Source organism: Mandrillus leucophaeus, unplaced genomic scaffold (genome assembly GCF_000951045.1).
Source record: "Mandrillus leucophaeus isolate KB7577 unplaced genomic scaffold, Mleu.le_1.0 Scaffold210, whole genome shotgun sequence".
NCBI lineage: Eukaryota > Metazoa > Chordata > Mammalia > Primates > Cercopithecidae > Mandrillus > Mandrillus leucophaeus.
The window spans coordinates 3,220,780-3,241,656 of NW_012102144.1; the positions used below are offsets into that span (position 1 = coordinate 3,220,780).

The window sequence follows — 20,877 nt, forward strand, 5'->3', positions numbered from 1 at the left end:
CCAGGCTGGTCTCAAACTTCTGACCTCAGGTAATCCACCCACCTTGGCCTCCCAGTGCCCAGCCTTATAGTTTACATATACTAAGTACAACCATTCTAATTGTGCAAGTCAGTGTGTTTTAGTAAATGTATACACCCATGCACTACTACCACAATAATAACAGATAATATCTTCATCATCGCAAACTATTCTTTTGTGCCCACTTTGTAGTCAATCCTTTGCCTCTACCTCCACCGCCGGGAAACCACTTGTATACTTTTTATCACTATAATTTTGTCTTTTCCAGAATTTCACTTAAGTGGAATCACAACATATGTAGTCTTTTTTTTTTTTACATTGCATAATGATTTCAGATTAATCCATGTTGCTTCATGTATTAGTAATTCATGTCCTTTTATTATTGAGTGATGTTCCATTATAAGGATGTATCGTAATATGTTTATACCACAAGTTGATAGACATTCAGGTTGTTTTCATTTTTTTACTATTATGGATAAAGCTGCTTTGAAATATAATGTAAAAGTATTTGTATGAATGTTGAGTTCTCTTGGGTAAATACCTAAGTGGGGCATTGGATTTTATAATGGTTGTACCATATTAAATTCCAAACAGCAATGTATGAGATTTCCAGTTGCTCCTCATCCTTGTCAACACTTGTCTTTTTAATTTTAACCACCCTAGTGAGTGTGTATTCATATCTCATTGTGGTGTTCACTGGCATTTCCCTGATGTGGTAACCAGTTTCCAAGATGGCACCCAGTGATCCTCATCTTCCAGTATTTATGCTTTTGGGTAGTCTAGCCCCATGATAAATGTGGATGACCTGTGTAACCAATATACTATTGCTGGAATGACAACTGAGTAACTTATGAGGACAGGTCATAAAAGACTTTGTAGTTTTTGTCTTGTTCTCTTTCAGACCACTTACTCTAGGAAAAACCAGCTACTATATCATGAAGACACTCAAGTAGCACTGTGGAGAGATCTATGCCATGAGGAATTAAGGCTACCTGCCAATAGCTAGCACTAATTTGCCAGTTATGGGAGTGAGCCATCTTGGAATTGGATCCTCCAGTCTCAATCAAGTCTTATGATATGGCCTTGGCCACCATCTTGACTGTAGTGTCATGAAAATTTCTCAGTCTGAAACGCTCACCTAAATGACTCCTTGATTCTTGATGTATGAAAACTGTGTGAGGTAATGTAAGTTTATTGTTGCTTTAGTCTGTTAAATTTTGGGGGTAATTTGTTATGCAGAAATAGACAAATAATATGGATTTTGGTACTTGGGGGTGGGTAGTACTGTAATTCCTAAACTGTGGGAGTGCCATTGGCACCAGGCAGTAGGTGAAAGGTGGGAAGACTGTGAGGGAAATGTCAGTGAAAGCTTATTGATAGAACCTTGATGGCCTTTGAGGAGGCTGCCAGTGAGGATTTATAGGAATGTGAAGTAGCAGGATTCTAAGGTTGCCCTCAAGATTCCTGGCCCCTAATGTGTTTTGCATAATTACCCCATTGAATGTGAGCAGGACCTGTGAGTATGATAGAACATTACCACCATGACAATATTATAATATATGGCAAAAGGGATTTTGCAGATACAATTAAGGTCTCTAATCAGTTGACTTTGAGTTAATAAAAATGGAGATTATCCTGGGTAGGCCTGACCAAAACACATGAGACTTTGAAAGACACAAACAGCAGCAACAGAGATTTTTCTGCTGGCCTTGACAAAGTGAACTAGCATGTTTTGAGAGGGCCTATAGGCAGCATAGGGAAAGGTATTCTGGGTAGAGAGAACAACATGGGCAAAATTAGGAGGCTTGAAAGTGTATAGTCTGTCTGTGTGTAGTCCGGCTAGAGGGAAGAGTGACAGGAGACACCAGCTGAGAGGTGTATACCATGCTAAGGAGCTGGACTGTCTCCATTGGCAGCAGGGGTGCATTGTAAGCAGGGAAATGACATTACCATCATCTTTAGAGAATACTTTCTATGAGCCAGGAACTAGGCTAAGAACTTGAGTGCATTATCTCATTTAATCTATTAATAGTACCGCATGACAAAGTTACTATCATTATCGCCACTTTACAGGTGAGAAAACTTAATCTTGGAAAACTTATGCCCAAACCCAGCAGGTGATAGCTCAGAATTTGAATTCCATCTAACACCTAAAGCTCTTCTGCGAATCATTTCTAGATCATTTTATCTAGAAGAGAATAAGAATAATTATAAGAATAATTCTAACAGTGTTATAGAATAGGGATTGAAGAAAGGCCAGGCAAGGAGCCTGTTCAGGTATTATAAGGGTTTTGAGGAAAGATGATGAGGGCATTAAGTATATTTTCAGTGTTTGCTCTGCTATGTTCTCTGTAGCCACACTGAGTTGGTTACTTTTTGGAGCATCAGGAGCCTCTGTAAAATGAGGACAGTAGCCGTGCTGACATCATAGGGTTGGTGAAAGGATTCAATGAAAAAATGTCTATCAATCACTTAGCACCACGTCTGATGTAGTTGGCTCTTAATATACACAGAAGTTTACAAGGTATTTAATAAAGACAGGTTCACTCCAAGAAATTTTATTAAGTACTTAATAACGTGTGCTTTGAGGTGTACACATGAGTACAACAGCGAAAAACATGAACTGGTAAATAACTGAACAAACTAGTAACTTTAAGTACAATAACTGCCTGTAAAGAGAAATGGAGGATGCTAATTTTTAGCTTCGGTCAGGAAACTTTTTAAGTATTTTTCTGTATCTTTATTTAATAATCTTCTGATAATGAGTTAATTTAATATAAACTCAGATAAAATTTGTTGACAAAACTAAGAGATAAACCAAAATGAAATATCCGATTAGGATTCCGAATCGCGCCTTCAGAGGTTAGTACCGCCCCTCACGACTCCTCCCTCTGCCATAGCCACGCCTCTTTTGGGTTTACAGTTCAGAATCACCCCGGCCTCATTCTACGGCTGCTCTCTCCTGGATCCCAGCCGAGGATCTTTTGCTCGCGAGAGTTCCTCCGTCTAGCTGCACACAACGCTGCCGCAGGAAACAGAGGTGAGAGAATTGCCGAGACTTAGCTCGACAACACTCCCCGAGGCCCCGCCCCTCCTCTCTGGCCCTCCTCTTGGCCCGGGTCTTGGGCGTTGCACGTGCAGTTGTTGTGGTTCTACGTCACGTGGTCCCGGAAGTGCACGATAGGCCCGCCTCAAAGATGGCGACGCCCACCGCGCGAGGACGTGATCCGCCTTTGCTCCGGCTTGGATTGTAGCCTTGACGAGGTCTGAGCGGCCATGGACCGGCCGGGGTTCATGGCATCGCTGCTGGTGAGTGCGGGGCGGTGGGGTGGGTCGCTCAGAGTGCCGGCGTCCGGCATTGGAGCCGGTGGGGGTTCTCAGCATTGGCTGTCTTCCGGTTTTGCGCGCTGGACTGTCCTCGGGTTACTGGTAGCCAGGTCTGAGAAGGAGCGCGGGGCTCCCAGGCCACTGGCGGGGCTGGTATCAAGGCTGTGTCTGCACTGCCAGGTCGTAAGAGACAGGTGGGGGAAGGAAGGGGTACTTGACTCGTTGTCTTTTGCACACTCATTTACTTAAAAGAAAAAAGAGCTTCTATTATACATTGTTAACTACTCTTTTGGGAATTAAAGAACTGTAACACAACAACAAAAACCTTACTCAAGTCGCTCAAAGCCCTTGTATTCGATACTGCCTTTCTTATTGTGCTGCATCTCTTTTCAGTCTTAGAAAATAACATGTCCATCTGTTCATTCAATACATAATCTGCTATTTCTGCTTAGGCTTTGGAGAAATATTGATGAGCACACATAGCTAGCTCATCAGTAACGCTGCGGAGTCAATAGACAGGCTTAGCATTTAATTCCGTAGCAGAAAACTACAAGCATCAACATGTCTTAACAGAAAAAAACAAAAACAAACCAAAAAAAAAAAAAAAAACACCTTTACCAAATATTTTGGAGCCTCCAGTAGGGCATATTAGATACAGCAGTTCACAAGATAGAGTTTGGCTGCCTACGTTTTCATTGTGTGGAATGGGCAGTGACAGACAATAAATAATTTTAAAAATGATTTTCATAGGGAAAATGGAGGCCCACAGTGATTTATTCACTGAATTATCAAATTTTGGTGTTGCAGGTGTTGAGGATAGCATGGTGAACAAGATATACCTGCTCCTAAGGGTCAGGTGTTGGAGACAAAATAGTAAAATGACTGTTGGGATAAATAACAGGTGGGCTAGGTTTAGCGTGTTAGGGGAATATATGGAAGTAGGGATGTCTTAGCCAGACTTGTAGGATGATAGCTTTAAATCTAGATTTGTTGAAACTTGTATAAGGTAGGTCTTAGAAATATAAAGAATAATGTTACCGCCTTTTTTTTTTTTTTTTTGAAACTGAGTCTCACTCTTCGCCCAGGCTGGGGTGCAGTGGCGCCATCTCGGCTCACTGCAAGCTCCACCTCCCGGGTTCAGGCCATTCTCCTGCCTCAGCCTCTCGAGTAGCTGGGACTACAGGTGCCCACCACCAAACCCGTCTAATTTTTTGTGTTTTTTGTGGAGGCGAGGTTTCACTGTGTTAGCCAGGCTGGTCTCGATCTCCTGACCTCATGATCCATCCGCCTTGGCCTCCCAAAGTGCTGGGATTACAGGCGTGAGCCACCGCGTCCGGCCAATGTTACCGCTTTTAAGGAGCTTTCCTGTCTAGCTGGTGAGACAGCAGTAGTAGTTTGTCAGCTAACATTCCTGTACCAGGAACTGGGGTAAGCGCTTTACATACATTATCCCATTTAATTCTCACAATAATTGAAGTCTTATCCTAATTTTCCAAATGAGGAAACTGGGATACCAAGCGGTTAGATAACTAGTTCAAAATCACACAAGTGAGATCCATTTCGTGTGTATAAGTATTGGAGCTCATGTTCCAACCCAGGTGATGTCACTTGGGAGTCGTGCCCTTATCTGCTTCTTGATACTCTCAAGTCAGCAAAGTTTGCAATTGCTAAAACACAGGTGAGTGCTGCAGTTAACAAAATAATGGATTTAGTATATACTTAATTACAAAGTATGATACACATACAGTATACTTTTTTCCCAATGTATTTATAGAGAGTAAAATTAGGATCAATAGGTGGAAGTTTCAAGAAACTAGATATCATTCCAGGTAAAGGAAAAACATTTTATTCATTCAGCACATGGTTGAATTTCCATGTATTCTGCCCACTGGGTATTGTGGTAGGCTTTGTGGATACAGTGGCAGATAACCCCATTTCAAGTAGGGAAGAAAGGCCAACAAAACAGTTGCAGTGAATAAGTGCTATGGAAAGAAATGAACTGAAGATGTGACAGAGTAGGGAAATATTGGTGAACCTCTTAGATGGAGTGACCAAGGAAAGCCATGAAGAGGTGACATTTCGGCTAAGACCTAAAAGATGGGAAGGGGCTTGAATTTTTGATGATCAGAGTGGGAGGTTCAGTCATGGGGAATGGCTGAAGTGGAAAGAGCTTAGCGTATTCAAGTGGTGAGGCCTAATGGGTAAGGTTAACGTGGCAGGGGATGGTATGGGTGGGATAGGCAAAGCCAGCTGAAGTGGGGCTTTGTGGGCTAGGGAAAATAATTTGGATTTCTTCTGAAGTGTAATGGAAGCTATTGAAATGTTTTGTTATCAGAGTAGTACAGAAATGGAGTGGCTACTTTTTAATGTCTTGGAGTGCCTTTGAGACAGGGTGAACACTCCTGAGGGAGTTTGGTTTTGCTTACTACTGTGTTACCAGTACCTGGCACTATATAAGCACTCAGTACTACTTTGAATGAATGAAAAGCCGAGATGATTGCTGAAGTGTTGAAACTTGGATTTGAAGAATTAAATGAGATAACATTACACATGCACAACAGAGCCTAGCAAGTAGCAGACATTGAAATGCTCCCTTCCTAAAGCTTCATGAAGAGGACTGAATAAGTAGTGAGCCTCTGGGATGTTAGTTTTCATTTGGAGCACAGAGTGGGCTATCCAGAAACAAAATCCTCAAATAGTACATTGATCAGTGTATACTTTTAGGAAAGCAACTGGAGCTAAGTATTAGCAACCTAAAGCTATTTATATTAATAACATTTAACTCAGTAAAGACAGAAGCTACTAAAACATGGGACAGAGGGGAAGAATTAGGCAAACAATGGGAAACCCGTTTCTTGGACTAGTCTGCAGCCATAAAAAATAGTGCTTGTGAAGAGAATGTACTATAACATAGAAAATGCTTATGAGATAAAATTAAGAGGAAAATATTGCATATATGTACATTTGCTTGTGCCTAGTTAAAGCTATGTTAAAACCTATTCCATTCATGGGGAAAAAAAGCCAGATTGAAATACCCCAAAATAACACTTAAGTATTTTTGGTGGTAGGATTACATTGTGTAAGTCTGTTCTACTGCTGCTAACAAAGACATACCAAAGACTGGGTAATTTATAAAGGAAAGAGTCTTAATTGACTCACAGTTCCACGTGGCTAGGGAGGCCTCATAATGGTGTGGAAGGCAAAGGAAGAGCAAAGTCACATCTTACCTGGTGGCAGACAGGAGAATATGTGCAGGGGAACTCCCTTTTATAAAACAATGAGATCTTGTGAGACTTATTCACTATCACCAGAATAGCATGGGAAAGACACACCCCCGTGATTCAGTTACCTCCCACCAGATCCCTCCCACAACACATGGGAATTATAAGAGTTACAATTCAAGATGAGATTTGGGTGGGGACACAGAGCCAAACCATATCATTCCACCCCTGGTCTCTCCTGAATCTCATGTCCTCACATTTCAAAACCAATCATGCCTTCTCAACAGTCCCCAAAGTCTTAACTCATTTTAGCATTAACTCAAAAGTCCATAGTCCAAAGTCTCATCTGAGACAAGGCAAGTCCCTTCTGCCTATGAGCCTGTAAAATCAAAAGCAAGTTTATTACTTTCTAGATACAGTGGGGTTACAGGTATTGAGTACACCCATTGCAAATGGGAGAGATGGGCCAGAATGACGGGGCTGCAGGCCCCATGCAAGTCTGAAATTCAACAGGGCAGTCAAATCTTAAAGCTCTGAAATGATCTCCTTTGACTCCATGTCTTATATCCAGGTCATGCTGATATAAGAGGTGGGTTCCCATGGTTTTGGGCAGCTCTGCCCCTGTGGCTTTGCAGGGTACAGCTCCCCTCCTGGCTGCTTTCATGGGCTGGCATTCAGTGTCTGTGGCTTTTCCAGGCACAGGGTGCAAGCTGTCGGTGGATCTACCATTCTGGGGTCTGGAGGACAGTGGCCCTCTTCTCACAGCTCCACCAGGTAATGCCCTGGTGGGGACTCCCCTACTGGGACAGCCACATTTCCCTTCCACACTGCCCCAGTAGAGGTTTTCCAGGAGAGCCCTGCCCCTGCAGCACACCTCTGCCTGGACATCCTGACGTTTCCATACATCATCTGAAATCTAGGCAGAGGTTCCCAAACTTCAATTCTTGTCTTCTGCACACCCACAGTACCAATACCACGTGGAAGCTGCCAAGGCTTGGGGCTTGCGTCCTTCGAAGCCATGACCTGAGCTCTACCTTGGCCCTTTCTAGCCATGGCTGGGACACAGGGCACCAAGTCCTGAGGCTGCACATAGCAGGAGGGCCCTGGACCCAGCCCAGGAAACCATTTTTTCCCTCCTAGGCCTCCGAGCCTGTGATGGGAGGGGCTGCCCTGAAGGTCTCTGACATGCCCTGAAGACATTTTCCCCATTGTCTTGTCAATTAACATTTGGCTCCTGGTTATTTATGCAAATTTCTGCAGCCATCTTGAATTTTTCTCCAGAAAATGGGTTTTTCTTTTTTACCACTTCATCAGGCTGCAAATTTTCCAAACTTTTATGCTCTGTCACGTCTAGGATGCTTTGCCACTTAGAAATTTCTTCTGTCAGATACCCTAAATCATCTCTCTCAAGTTCAAAGTTTCACAAATCTCTAGGGCGGGGCAAAATGCTGCTAGTCTCTTTGCATAGCAAGAGTGACCTTTACTCCAGTTACCAACAAGTTCCTCATCTCCATCAGAGCCCACCTTAGCCTGGATTTTATTGTCCATATCACTATCAGCATTTTGGTCAAAGCCGTTCAATTTTCTAGGAAGTGCCAAACTTTCCCACATCTTCCTGTCTTCTGAGCCCTCCAAACTGTCCCAGACCTTGCCTGTTACCCATTCCAAAGTCACTCCCACATTTTCAGGTATGTTTATAGTAGCATCCTAGTCTGGGTACCAGTTTACTGTATTAGTCTGTTCTCACAGTGCTGATAAAGACATACCCAACACTGGGTAATTTATAAAGGGAAGAGGTTTAATGGACTTCCAGTTCCACATGGCTGGTGGAGGGGCCTCACAATCATGGTAGAAGGCAAGGGAGGAGCAAAGTCATGTCTTACATGGCTTCAGATGAGAGCATGTGCAGGGTAACTCCCCTTTATGAGATCATCAGTTCTTGTGAGACTTATTCGCTATCACCAGAACAGAATGGGAAAGACCTGCCACCATGATTCAGTTACCTCCCACCAGGTCCCTCCCACAACATGTGGGAATTATGGGAGCTACAATTCAAGATGAGATTTGGGTGGGGACCCAGAGCCAAACCATTTCATATGTGTTCTTTTTATTTTTTTGAGACAAGGTCTTGCTCTGTTGCCCAGGCTGGAGTGCAGTGGCGCTGTCTCAGCTAAAGTGATCCTCTCACCTCAGCCTCCTGAGTAGCTGGGACTAGAGACATGCACCAACCACACCTGGCTAATTTTTTTAATTAAAAAGTTTCTTTTTTTGTAGAGACAAGGTCTTGCCATGTTACTAGATTTGGTCTTGAACTACTGGCCTCAAGCAATCCTCCTGGCTCGGCTTCAAAGTGCTAGGATTACAGGCATGAGCCACTGAGCCCATGTTGTTGTTATAATTTTTAGAACTTTTTTTTTTTTTTTGTAGGCAGAGGTTTCTTGTAGAGAGAGGTTTCACAGGTATGAGCCACCATACCTGGCTGACCCTAAGAATTTTTGTCAAAACATTAAAGACACTTTGGTTGTAAATATATAGGGGAAAAGTTGCAAAGCTGATATTTACTTAGTACACTGTAATTAAAAACATTAGAAACATTAATAACTTAATTTTTTGGACAAAACCTTATCAATAGTAGTTTGAACATTTGCTTGTGTTCTCATTATGTATTACAGATGAAGCATCTTTTTATGCCTTGGCAAGTTGTCATACTGCTTTCTCAGTTCGGATCAACTTCTAACATTTTATTTTTTGTGCTTTCCATGTTGTGAGTTCCTTTATTGTGAAGACTTGCTGGCATAACTTACTCTGGGACATTTTCATCCTTTTCATTGCAACTACTTTCCTCATTTATGTTAAGTTTGCTCTCACTTATTTTTTCTAGTTACTTATCTAGATTAATGACAGCAGTGTGAGTATTTCCATGGCCAGCTGTTTCTTCTGTAACACTATTTATGTTTGATTTTCATTTAACTTTGTGTTACCACTTTGCATTTTGTTTTTGCATTTTCATCTTTGTTCATGAATTTTCTATCTATTTTTATAAAATGCCCTGTACATTTATTACTGGGAGATGAGGTAACACAACTATTTACTTTGCTGTCTGTGCATGAACTGAGTAATATGCAGTGACTTCTGTTAATTGCATTGTGATTTGTAGACTGAACAAGTGGTAACATTTACACTTTATCCAGTTACTCATAGTCAATATGCTGTGGTAACTGAAATTTGCCCTGGGTTGTTGGGAGATTCATGTTATTAAAGTAAATCATGGTAACTGAAATTAATGTATGTAGGTACCATGCAAAGTGAGGACCACTTGTAGTGGTTTTTTTTTTTTTTTTTCTTTTCCTGTTTTTAGTGAGATGATTTTTGGCTGTCATCTGGGGAACTTTTTCATAATACGTGGGTGTCTTCTCACTGGACCTACACTTCTGCTGAGAACCACTGGCAGGCAGTAGGAGACTTGAGGAGAACAATATGGGTTATGATGGGAGGGGTTCTTGGGTGGAATGAAGAAAGGTAATATGAATGAAGTATTGGGTATACTATTAAAAGAGGTTTTCTGTGTTTTTTTGTTGTTCTTGTTTTGCCTCATATCTTTTCTGGATAGTGGCCTCCTAGTTTTCAATTTGTAATAAAGGGTATCTTTGAAGTAAAGATTATCTCCAAATTTATAAGAAATTGAGAATTATGCTTCTCTTTCTCAGGACTTGTGTGACTTGTTTCTTTTTGGCATTTATGTCAGAGTGAGCAAGTCTTCCCTTTTTGCTTGCTTTTGTGTTGAGCAAGAAATTATCTAAACACAAGTATATTCCAAATTTTGCTCAGCCCGTGGAGCATGCAAAGCACTGCTTGGAGACCACCAATATGCAAGGACCACAGTTGAGAACCACCGCTGTGATGGAGGCATTTTTTTGTGCATCTCTAGTACCCAGAGATGGGACTACCTTTTTTTCTCATTTTTCTTCCTGTTTAAGAAAGACATACTTGGGAAGTTTTAGTATTTGATAACTTAGCTGTAAGTGACTTGTTAATGTGCTTTTGTTACCACTTCCAAACTTTACTACTACATGTTGAAAGTTGCTTTAAATATTAAATCTTTTGTAATACAGACAAAATTTGAGTAACGTTAATTAAATTCCAAATAAAGGAAAGATAAAAGTTTCACCCACAATTATCTCACCCCCCACAAGGCAGCTTTTACACGCCTAACCAGATACATTTGTTGGCCTTTGCTCTGTTATTTGGAGTTGAATTCCTCAAAAATATGGTCCCCCACCTTCATGGATTTAGAGTCTAGTAGGGGGCAGATGCTATACAAAACTTAATTATGTAATTCCACTTGCTGGTAAAACTTAACTGTTTACTGAGCACTTTAAAAGTGTGTATGCAACTTTTTCATAGCTGAGGTCATATAGGTACAATTTTATAGTTTACTTAAAAAATTAACATATAAGTTTGAATACAAGAATCATAAAGCAATTTGAACACTAGTATTTCTCTTAAGTTTTTGAAGTTGATGCTGAATGTTCCTGTCATGCATTGCATGATTTGGTTTCTGTTGAGTCAGTTCACTGGGGATTCTTGTCCAGAGAGCAGAATTTGAAAAGAGCTTTTAATTCATTATTGCTAGTGAAAATTTGGATTTACAGATTTTAATATATGAATTTGTCAATTGAGTTGAATATAGGAATGTCATCTTCAGTCTTTGGTAAAGTACTCTAGGCTTTTGCATGGTTTTTAGTATTTCCATGTCAGTATTGGTAACAGCAAGCTTTGAAGGATGTTTATAGTAACATAATTCTAAAAATAATAGTTCCTGTTTATTGATGCTTGATTAAGGGCCAGGCATTTTGCTAACCGTATAACAGGTTCATCTAATTGTGTTTAGTTCTCATTTATTTAATTCTCAAAAACTGTGAAGTGTAGGTACTCTTTTCCCTGTTTCATGTGTCAAGAAACACAGGCTTGGAGAAGTTAAATAGTTCTACTAAGAAGACTGATATGGTTTGGCTGTGTCCCCACCCAAAATTTCATCTTGAATTGTAATCCCCATAATCCCCATGTGTCAAGGACGAGACCAAAGGTGGAGGTAATTGGATCATGGGACGATTTCCCCCATGATGTTGAGTGAGTCTCATGAGATCTGATGGTTTTATAAGTGTCTGGCATTTCCCCTCTTTCAGTCACTGTGTCCTGCTGCCCTGTGAAGAAGGTGCCTGCTTCTCCTTTGCTTTCTGGCATGATTGTAAGTTTTCTGAGGTCTCCCCAGCAATGCGGAGCTGTTAGTCAACTAAACACTCTTTTCTTTATACGTGACTCAGTCTCGGGTATTTCTTTTTTTTTTTTTTTTTTGAGACGGAGTCTCGCTCTGTCGCCCAGGCTGAAGTGCAGTGGCCAGATCTCAGCTCATTGCAAGCTCCGCCTCCCGGGTTTACGCCATTCTCCTGCCGCAGCCTCCTGAGTAGCTGGGAATACAGGCGCCCGCCACCTCGCCCGGCTAGTTTTTTGTATTTTTTAGTAGAGACGGAGTTTCACCGTGTTAGCCAGGATGGTCTTGATTTCCTGACCTCGTGATCCGCCCATCTCGGCCTCCCAAAGTGCTGGGATTACAGGCTTGTGCCACCGCGCCTGGCCAGTCTCGGGTATTGCTTCATAGCTGTGTGAGAACAGACTAATACAAAGACCAAGTTGAAAATGAAGTTATATCTGGTTGATGCCAAAGCTGTGTTCTTAGGCAGTACTTAATTTGAAATAATTCCTGGAGAAATGGAAGAATAATCAAGTCAGATTCTGGAACCATTATTATTGTATTCTTGAGAATACTCTCACTAAAACAAAGCAAAACAAAACTGAGCAATCACAGTTCTTTCCATTAGGAGGTAATAGTAAGCAGAGGTTTCTGGAGAAGTCCCCCTGAATATTCTACAAAGTGGTCAGGGCGGCTGGGGAATGCTGGGAAGAATAGCAGCTGGTAGCTAACCCTGGCTTTTGGTTGTCACAGGTGCGGTGGCAGACCAGAACAGGGACCACCGAGCAGTGCTTGACTGCAAGATGTCTTCTGAACATTTCATCTTTTTACAAAGTGTTATCTCATCATCCCACGTTTCTATTTTAGTAACCCTGCTACGTAAGAGACACTGGGTTAGATATTTAGGAAGACAGAGGTGACTGACTGCTTTGGTTTCTACTCTGAAGGATCTTCATGTCAGACATCATGGTTAGTACCAAAAGCGAAATATAAACAACGTTATACGCTAGAGTCAAGGACATAGCATTTAATTCTGACTGGAAAATTGGGAAAGGCTTTATGAGGAATGTGGCTTTGGGTTGCAGCTTAAGAACCAAGAGGATTTTGTCAGGGGCATGTGTGTGCATGTGTGTATGTATTGAGGTGGAGGTGATGGTGGTCTACTGGCTGCAACAGGCAGGAGACAAGGATTAAAAGGGAATTTTAGACTGGGCGTAGTGGATTATGCCTGTAATCCCAACACTTTGGAAGGACAAGGCGGGCAGATCACTTGAGGTTGGGAGTTTGAGACCGGCCTGACCAACATGGAGAAAGCGCATCTCTACTAAAAATACAAAAAACTAGCCGGGCGTGGTGGCTCATGCCTGTAATCCCAGCTACTCAGGAGGCTGAGGCAGGAGAATTGCTTGAACCTGGGAGGTGGAGGTTGCGGTGAGCCAAGATCGTGCCATTGCACTCCAGCCTGGAAAACAAGCGCGAAACTCTGTCTAAAAAAAAAGAAAAAGAAGGAATTTTAGACTGAGGGAAAAACCTAAGCAAAAGCACAGGAATGAGAATTTTTAAGGAAACAGCTGGGTGCAGTGGCTCATGCCTGTAATCCCAGCACTTTGGGAGGCCAAGGCAGGTGGATCACCTGAGGTCAGGAGTTCAAGACCAGCCTGGCCAACAGGGTGAAACTCTGCTTCTACTAAAAATATAAAAATTAGCCAATCATTGTGGTGTGTGCCTGTAGTCTCAGCTACTCCAGAGGCTGAGTCAGGAGAATCGCTTGAACCTGGGAGGCAGAGGTTGCACTGAGCCGAGATCATGCCACTGTACTCCAGACTGGGTGACAGAGCGAGACTCCATCTCAAAGAAGTTGTTTCAGGACATGTTTGAGATGTTCGAGTAGTCAGATTGGTTGAAAACTCCAAGGTCTATAGAGGGTGAAGCTGCAGAGGAGGCAGCTTAGGGTCAGTGGGTTGAGGTTCTTATTTACCATTTGCTGAGTGGCTTTTATATATCAAGTACAACCAGTAAATTAGAGATTTTTTTTTTTTCCAGGGGAAGCATTAATTTTTAATGGCTTAGCTTTTATATATTTGTAATATTCATTACAAAACTTGAGCAAATAAAAGATTAACAAGATAGTAATAATATTTCTCATCCTGAATCTCTTTCCACAGAGGCAATAACTTCTAGCAATTTACTGTTTATGCTTCCGGATTTCTAATTATGCATATACAAATAGTTACACTTTTTTAAAGATAGGATTATATAGCATGTTTTGTTTATAGCTAATTTGATTAAGAATATAGTGTATGTTTCTGTGCCAATAAGTATGGATTGACCTTTTTTTTTTTTTTTTTTTAATTAGAGACAGGATCTTGCTCTGTTGCTCAAGCTAGAGTGCTGGGCAGTGGCGTGATCATAGCTTATTGCAATCTCACACTCCTGGGCCCCAGTGAGCATCCCATCTCAGCCTCCCAGCAGCTAGGACTGCAGACATGAGCCACTGCACCCAGCCTACCTTGTTGTTTTAAAGGCTGTGTAGCAATTCATTATTTGTGTATAACTTAATTTACTTAACAAGACCCCAGTGGATGGACTTTGAGGCTGTTTTCAATTTTTTTATTATTACAGAAATGGTGTAGTAGACATTCTTGTATATTTGTGCATTTATTTCTGTGGAAGAAATGCTTAGAAATAAAATTAACTGGGTCAAAGGGTTTGATAATTTAAAGTGTTCATTTTGCCAAATTGTCCTCCAGTAGATTATGGTAATGTTTTCATTAACAGTGCCCATACCCATTCTTCATATTTTAAATTTTTTCTAATTGGGAAAACATTTTGTTTTTATTTGATAATTAATGATGGAGAATCATATTTTCAAATTTTTGTTTGTCATTTATATTTTTCTTTTGGGAATTGCCTGATCCTGTCTTTTGCTATTTTTTTTAAAAGTTCAGTGTACCTTTTTAGTGCCTTCTAAAATATAGATAGTAACCCTTTATTAGAGCCATTGAGTGCCTCCCATTAATATGTGCTGGTGCTGGGAACATATTAGTAAACAAAGCAGATAAAGATCTTATGGTTTAATTGGACTGGTACTGAACAAATGGTCAGAGACAAAACTATGTAATTAAAATTGTGTTCAGTGCTTGGCAAGAGGATCTAAACCTGAATTGGAGATTAGGGGACATCTGTATGAAGTCCTTGAAATGAGGAAGATCAGATGATTTAGAGGAAAAGATCCAGGTGGAAAGAAAGGACTGAGCAAAGGGCACATACTACAAGTTTTGGGAGCTGGAAGGGCTCCAGAATTTCCAGAGCCTGGAAGGCTGTGCTGGGGTTTTCTTCATCCTTGGGGTTGTTGGAAAGTTTGGAAGATTTATAGGCTGGAGAGTGGCATGATGAAATTTGGATTTTATGAAAATGATTAGTACAGAGAGGCAGCGAGCACTGCAGGGAGAAGGAATGGGCAGTAGGGAAGGCGACAAGTATGTGAGAAAACAGAAGTGGCAGTTCTGCAGTGAGGAAGATGGTGATTCAGGTCATGGGTGGCCACTTCATTGTGGAGGAAACCGAGACCGTCAGGGAAGTGTTTCCCTTGAGAAGCCATGTTAATATTAAGGCTGGTTCTTCTTAGCTGTCATTTAGGCCCGTGACCTGTGTTGATTTTACTTAGTTAAATTACGCAGATGATTCGGTTTTGTCGTAGAGGGACAGCGGTGATGCTGTTTTTATGGTGTGCCCTCCTCCTTTTGAGAAAAAAAGTTTTATAGCATGTAATTCCGACCTATCACTTCTCAGAGTAGTTGCAGAGCACTAATTAGGCACTTCCTCTCTACAGCCTGCCAACACTTCATACATTTATTAACTTAAGGTAGAGACATGTATTTTATCTATAAGATATTGAGGTCTCAATACATTGTGATGCTCTAGCAAGATTTGCTGGTTATCTGGGTTATGTCCTATTTCTTTGGATTTTTTTCTAGTTAGAATTTTTCAGTATAAGCTATCATAAATTATGAAACAAATCACTTGCCTGATAACATTCTGATAAATGATTATAACAAAATAAAATTTTCAGGCTAAAGAATAAGAGTTTGATAGAGTTCTTTATAATTAGGTTGTTACTGGCTTATATATTTTTTACTTATTTACATACAAAACAATATTGATATAGGCATTAAGGTTTTTGTTTAAATCTGAAGTATGTGGTTGTGTGGCTAAATATATAGGTATTCTTATTCTTCAGGTTCTCTGTTAGCCGGTTTTTTTTTTTTTTTTTTTAGTCTCATGAATTTAAATGACATTTGAGTTAAATAGAAGTTTGAAATCGATAGAAGCGATTGGTAATCCTTGAGTCATGTTTTACCAGACAAGTAGATTGAATCTGGTCATTTTTTTCCTCAGAAGTTAAGAATTGTGATGAAAGAAAGGTTAGATAATCAATACATGTAAAGTAGCGAACTGGATTAAAAGAGTAATTATTGATTAAAATTTAGCAGTGGATAGTGTTTCTCTGAATCCTCTCCTAAGATTAAAGAGAAAATGAGAGGGAAGTGCAGCATGTTTTTAAATAATCTAGTCACATGAGACATTTTCACCAGGATTCTATTCTCTCTGTATTTTGAGAAAATGAAGAGGCAGGCAAAATGTTTACTTACCAAATTATTATTACAGACGAGGTCTCCCTGTGTTGCCCAGGCAAGCATAGTGGCTATTCATGGGCACAATCATAGCTCACTGTAATCTCAAACTCCTGGGCTCAAGCGATCCTCCTGCCTCAGCCTCCCAGGTAGCTGCGATTACAGGTACGTACCACTGTGCCTGGCTCTACTTACTGAATTTTATAAAAATCCTGAAACAAGAAGTAAGAAGAATTTTGACGATTGGCCTTTTTGCTTTCCTGCATTACTTGTGAACTTTTTGCCGTAACTTAGGGAAGGCCACCTTTATGTCCAGAAAGAAATCCCACATTATTGGATATTCTTTTGGTACTACTTGGTTTCTCTACTGGCACATCTCTGTGCCCTTTTGGGTGACGTCTTCTTAGGTAATTTGCAGAGTAGAACTTCAGGGTCTTTGGGCTTCTTTCATGTCTTTGGGCTGATCGTGAAGTATAGTATTACTATTTGTAGTAATGTACTTGTCTAGTGTAAATTAATTTTTAATAATTAACCTGTGCTAGTTAATTTGAAAATAGGTATTGGATTTATCATTAAAGTATTTCATTTTTCCAGTTAACTCCTGGGATGGTTTTATGGTGAGCGGTAAGTAAAGCAGATAGTATTTGCTAGGTACTAAGCTTTGTGGCATCTGCACATTTTGTAAACTTAAAGGATGGAAACAATCAGTTTGAACTTCGGTTGTATGTTTGAATAATACTGATTCTTTTTTTTCCTTTGTCATGAAATGTATAGTTTAAAAATGTATATTTTTACTTTTTGAATTTGAATTCACATGGTTCTGATTTCAAAATATAGCAAAAATTAGCAATTCAGTTAAAAAATTGTATAGGAAAGTTTCCTCTATAGTGCATTTGTCTGCCTACTGTAAACTGATTTTAACTCACATCTTTAAATGATGCCTTTAGATCTGGGTGATCTTTTCATATCAGAACAAATGTTATGTTTTTGTCTTTTTCACTAATAAGTAGTGCATGTGTATTGACTTTTTTGAGACCTACATTTTGAAACAACTAATGATCCTTGTGAATCGAGATCTGTATTTTAATAATCACACATGTAAGGATTCATACGTATTAGCCTTTCTTTGATGCTCTTTGTGTTCATATTTTTTCAATTTGTTTTCTTTGACTAAGGTGTAATGAGTTTAAACATATTCTACATACGTGTCACTATAATCATGAGGTACAGAGTTAGTTCTTAATCAGTTTTTTTTTCCCCAAAATCCATTTAGCAGGAATTAATCAGTTTTTAAAGTACAGCTTCCCCAAAGCAACATGGTATCTCTTGGGAGATGGCTAGTTTGGGCCAGATTTTAATTTCCTTCAGAAATTTAGCTCTTTAAAAAAATCAATTTATTCACTTGATTAAAAAATTATCAAGGAATTTTCAAATACATTTAAAGCCGAAGAGAATACTATATGAGTTCTTAGATGTGTGATTATTAAAATACAGATCCAGATTCACAGAGTTCATAAGCTGTTTCAAAATTCCAGTCTGAAAGGAGTCAATTCGGATTCACTGCTTATTGATTAAGACAACAGTATAACATTTGGTCTGATGTGAAAAGATAAAGATAAATTGTTAAAAAAAAAAAACAACAAAGTACTGAATAGTGCATATTGTACATCATCTTTTCTTTTTAAAGAAAATGAAACTATATGTTCACACATGCTTGTGTATGTTTAAAGTAACTTTGGAAGTATACAGCAAGAAACCAATAAAAGTGGTTTACCTGAGTTATTAGGAACAAGGTTGGAAGGAGACTTTGAGCTGTTGACCTTTTTTTGAAGTTTATTTGTTGCTCTTGTTGGCTATTTATTTGTTTTTAAGACACAGGGTCTTGCTGTCACCTATGCTGGAGTGCGGTGGCAGGATCATAGCCACTGAACCCTTGAACTCCTAGGCTGAAGTGATCCTTGTTCTTCAGCCTCCCAAGTAGCTAGAACTACGGGCATGTGCCACCATCCCCAGCTTAATTTTTTATTTTTTGTAGTGATGATGTCTCACTATGTTGCACAGGCTGGTCTCGAACTCCTGGCCTCAAGTAATCCTCCCAGTTCTGTCTCCCATACTGCTGGGAGGCATGAGCCATTACATCTGGCTTTTTTTTTTTTTTTTTTTTTTTTTAGCTTTTTGAACCATGTGAGTACTGTATTAACAATGAATTTAAATTTTGTTTAAAAATTTTTTTATTAAAATTTGATTTAAAAAGAAAATTTAATATAAAGTTTACAACTTAAAAATATAGCACAATAATGGCTATTTTCTCAGGAAAACTTCTAGATTTAGACTGAAGGTCCTTTGTGCTGCAGAAGTTGTGGACTGAAAGGAATGAGAAATGTGCTTTAAAGACTGTCTTTTTCCTATCTTTACCCCCAAGTGGCAGAGGGCTTATTTTGTTGTAACCTTTTTTTTTTTTTCTTTTTCTTCCCTCTTTTGTTTTCAAAGGCTGGTGGGATAGCAGGTGTTTCTGTTGACTTGATATTATTTCCTCTGGATACCATTAAAACCAGGCTGCAGAGTCCCCAAGGATTTAATAAGGCTGGTGGTTTTCGTGGAATATATGCTGGTGTTCCTTCTGCTGCTGTTGGATCCTTTCCTAATGGTAAAAAATTATATTCTCACTTCTGTAAAGCCATGATAAGATTGGATTTTCAGAATGGTGTGTGGTCTTACCCACATAGAATTCCTTGTGTGTTGAAGCTTATCTTCTGAATTTACTTCTTTAACCTGTTGTTATTATTTTTTATTTATTTTAGTCAGGGTCTCACTTTGTCGCCCAGGTGGGAGTGCAGTGGTGAGATGATAGCTCACTGCAACCTTGACCTCCAGGCTCAAGCCGTCCTCCTACCTCAGCCCCCTAAGTAGCTGGAACTACAGGTGTGCACCACCATGCCCGGCTAATTTTTCTGTTTTTTGTAGAGAATGGGTTTTGTCATGTTGTCTAGGCTGGTCTTGAACTCCTAGGCTCAAGCAATCTGTCCACCTTGGGCTGCCAGAGGCTGGAATTATGGTAGTCATGAGCCACTGTGCTGGGCCTAACCCATTATTTTTGACTCAGATAGTGGTATAGATTCTATTTTGATATATTTGTAATAGGAAAAAAAAGCAATCTTTAAAAAATGGTTTTGGTTGTTAAAATTTCCAGCTAGAATCCTTAAAGTGTTATTTTAATGTTGTGATTCCTCAGAACAATCATTCTCAACTTTGCCTGCACATTAGAATCTACTGGGAAGCCTTAAAAAGTACTGATGTCCTGTGTCACCCTAGAAGTTTAATTGGTCTAGGCTTTGCCTGGGTATCAGGAGTTTTAATAACTTCCAAGGTGACTCCGATGTGAAGTCAGGTTTGATGATAGCTGCTTTGGAGCATCTTAGAGAGCAGGCATTAAACATTTCTATCCTAATTAAATTGCTCTTAGATGATACAAGTGTTTCTCACTAATGATCTCCTGGATACTCTCCTTCCAGTGTCGTTTGTTTTGGTTCTAAAGTCATGTTATGTGACTTATGACGCTCTTACCCTTTAGTCAGTGTAATCTGTTTTGTTTAATCTGCTTCTTGGTATACTGTTTGCAGATACTTATTTTAATTGTTTACTGTTGGATGCCTCTAGTGGCCTCCAAAAGTAAACTAAAGCAACGAAACAAAAAAATCACCACACATAAGACACACCCACAAAACCACAACTCTAGAAGATTCTTAAATTCTAGGGTTTGCTTTCATTTTTCACAGGATGATTCATGAGAATTTTTTTCTCTTATGTTAACCTGACATTTAAATGTTCAATCTGTGAGCATAGCATTCATACAAAGATTTGTAGTGCAAAGAGAAAAATAGTATTTCTGTTTTCTTTTTTTCTCCTGCCCTTCCCCATCCCCCAGCCATCATTAGAATGGCAAACTGTTTTGGTCATCCTTGCATTTCTGTGTATGTTAATACTTTGAGTAATTGTAACAAGTCGTTAACTGAGCATCCACTCCATGCCAAGCATAGTTTTAAGTATGTGAGAGGGTCATGGGTTCCCTAGTTTGTCCACTTTGGAATCACCTGATTACTGAAGAGCTTAAACAAATACAGTTGACCCTTGAACAATGTGGCGGTTAGGGGTGTCAACGCCCTGTGCAGTCAAAAATCGGAATATAACTTTTGACTTCCCCAAAACTTAACTACTGATAGCCTGCTGCTGCCTTAATGATAGCATAAACAGTTGAGTAGCACATACTTTGTATGTGTGTTAAGATATGTGTTAACATATATTTATGTGTTTATTTATTTATTTATTTATTTTTAAATTTTTTTCAAGACAGAGTCTTGCTGTGTCACCGCCCAGGCTGGAGTGCAATGGCGTGATCTCAGGTCACTGCAACCTCCAATTCCTGGGT

At 39.8% G+C, this 20,877-nt stretch overlaps 1 protein-coding gene across 4 annotated transcripts in view; it reads left to right on the forward strand.

Annotated features, from left to right (window-relative positions):
- The first annotated feature begins 2,930 nt into the window (after nucleotides 1-2,930).
- The window catches only part of SLC25A26 (solute carrier family 25 (S-adenosylmethionine carrier), member 26), a 176,997-nt gene continuing 159,050 nt past the window's right edge, over nucleotides 2,931-20,877 (forward strand). The window contains exons 1-2 of one of the 4 annotated variants that reach the window (XM_011980353.1): nucleotides 2,931-3,058; nucleotides 18,942-19,098. Coding sequence is in view for 1 of the 4 variants with exons in the window: in XM_011980351.1 (XP_011835741.1) it covers nucleotides 3,295-3,327; nucleotides 18,942-19,098 (190 nt within the window). In the remaining 3 variants the exon portion in view is untranslated. Of the gene's footprint in view, nucleotides 3,328-18,941; nucleotides 19,099-20,877 lie in introns of all 4 variants that reach the window. The other 3 variants (XM_011980351.1, XM_011980352.1, XR_001006119.1) reach the window with 3 other exon arrangements.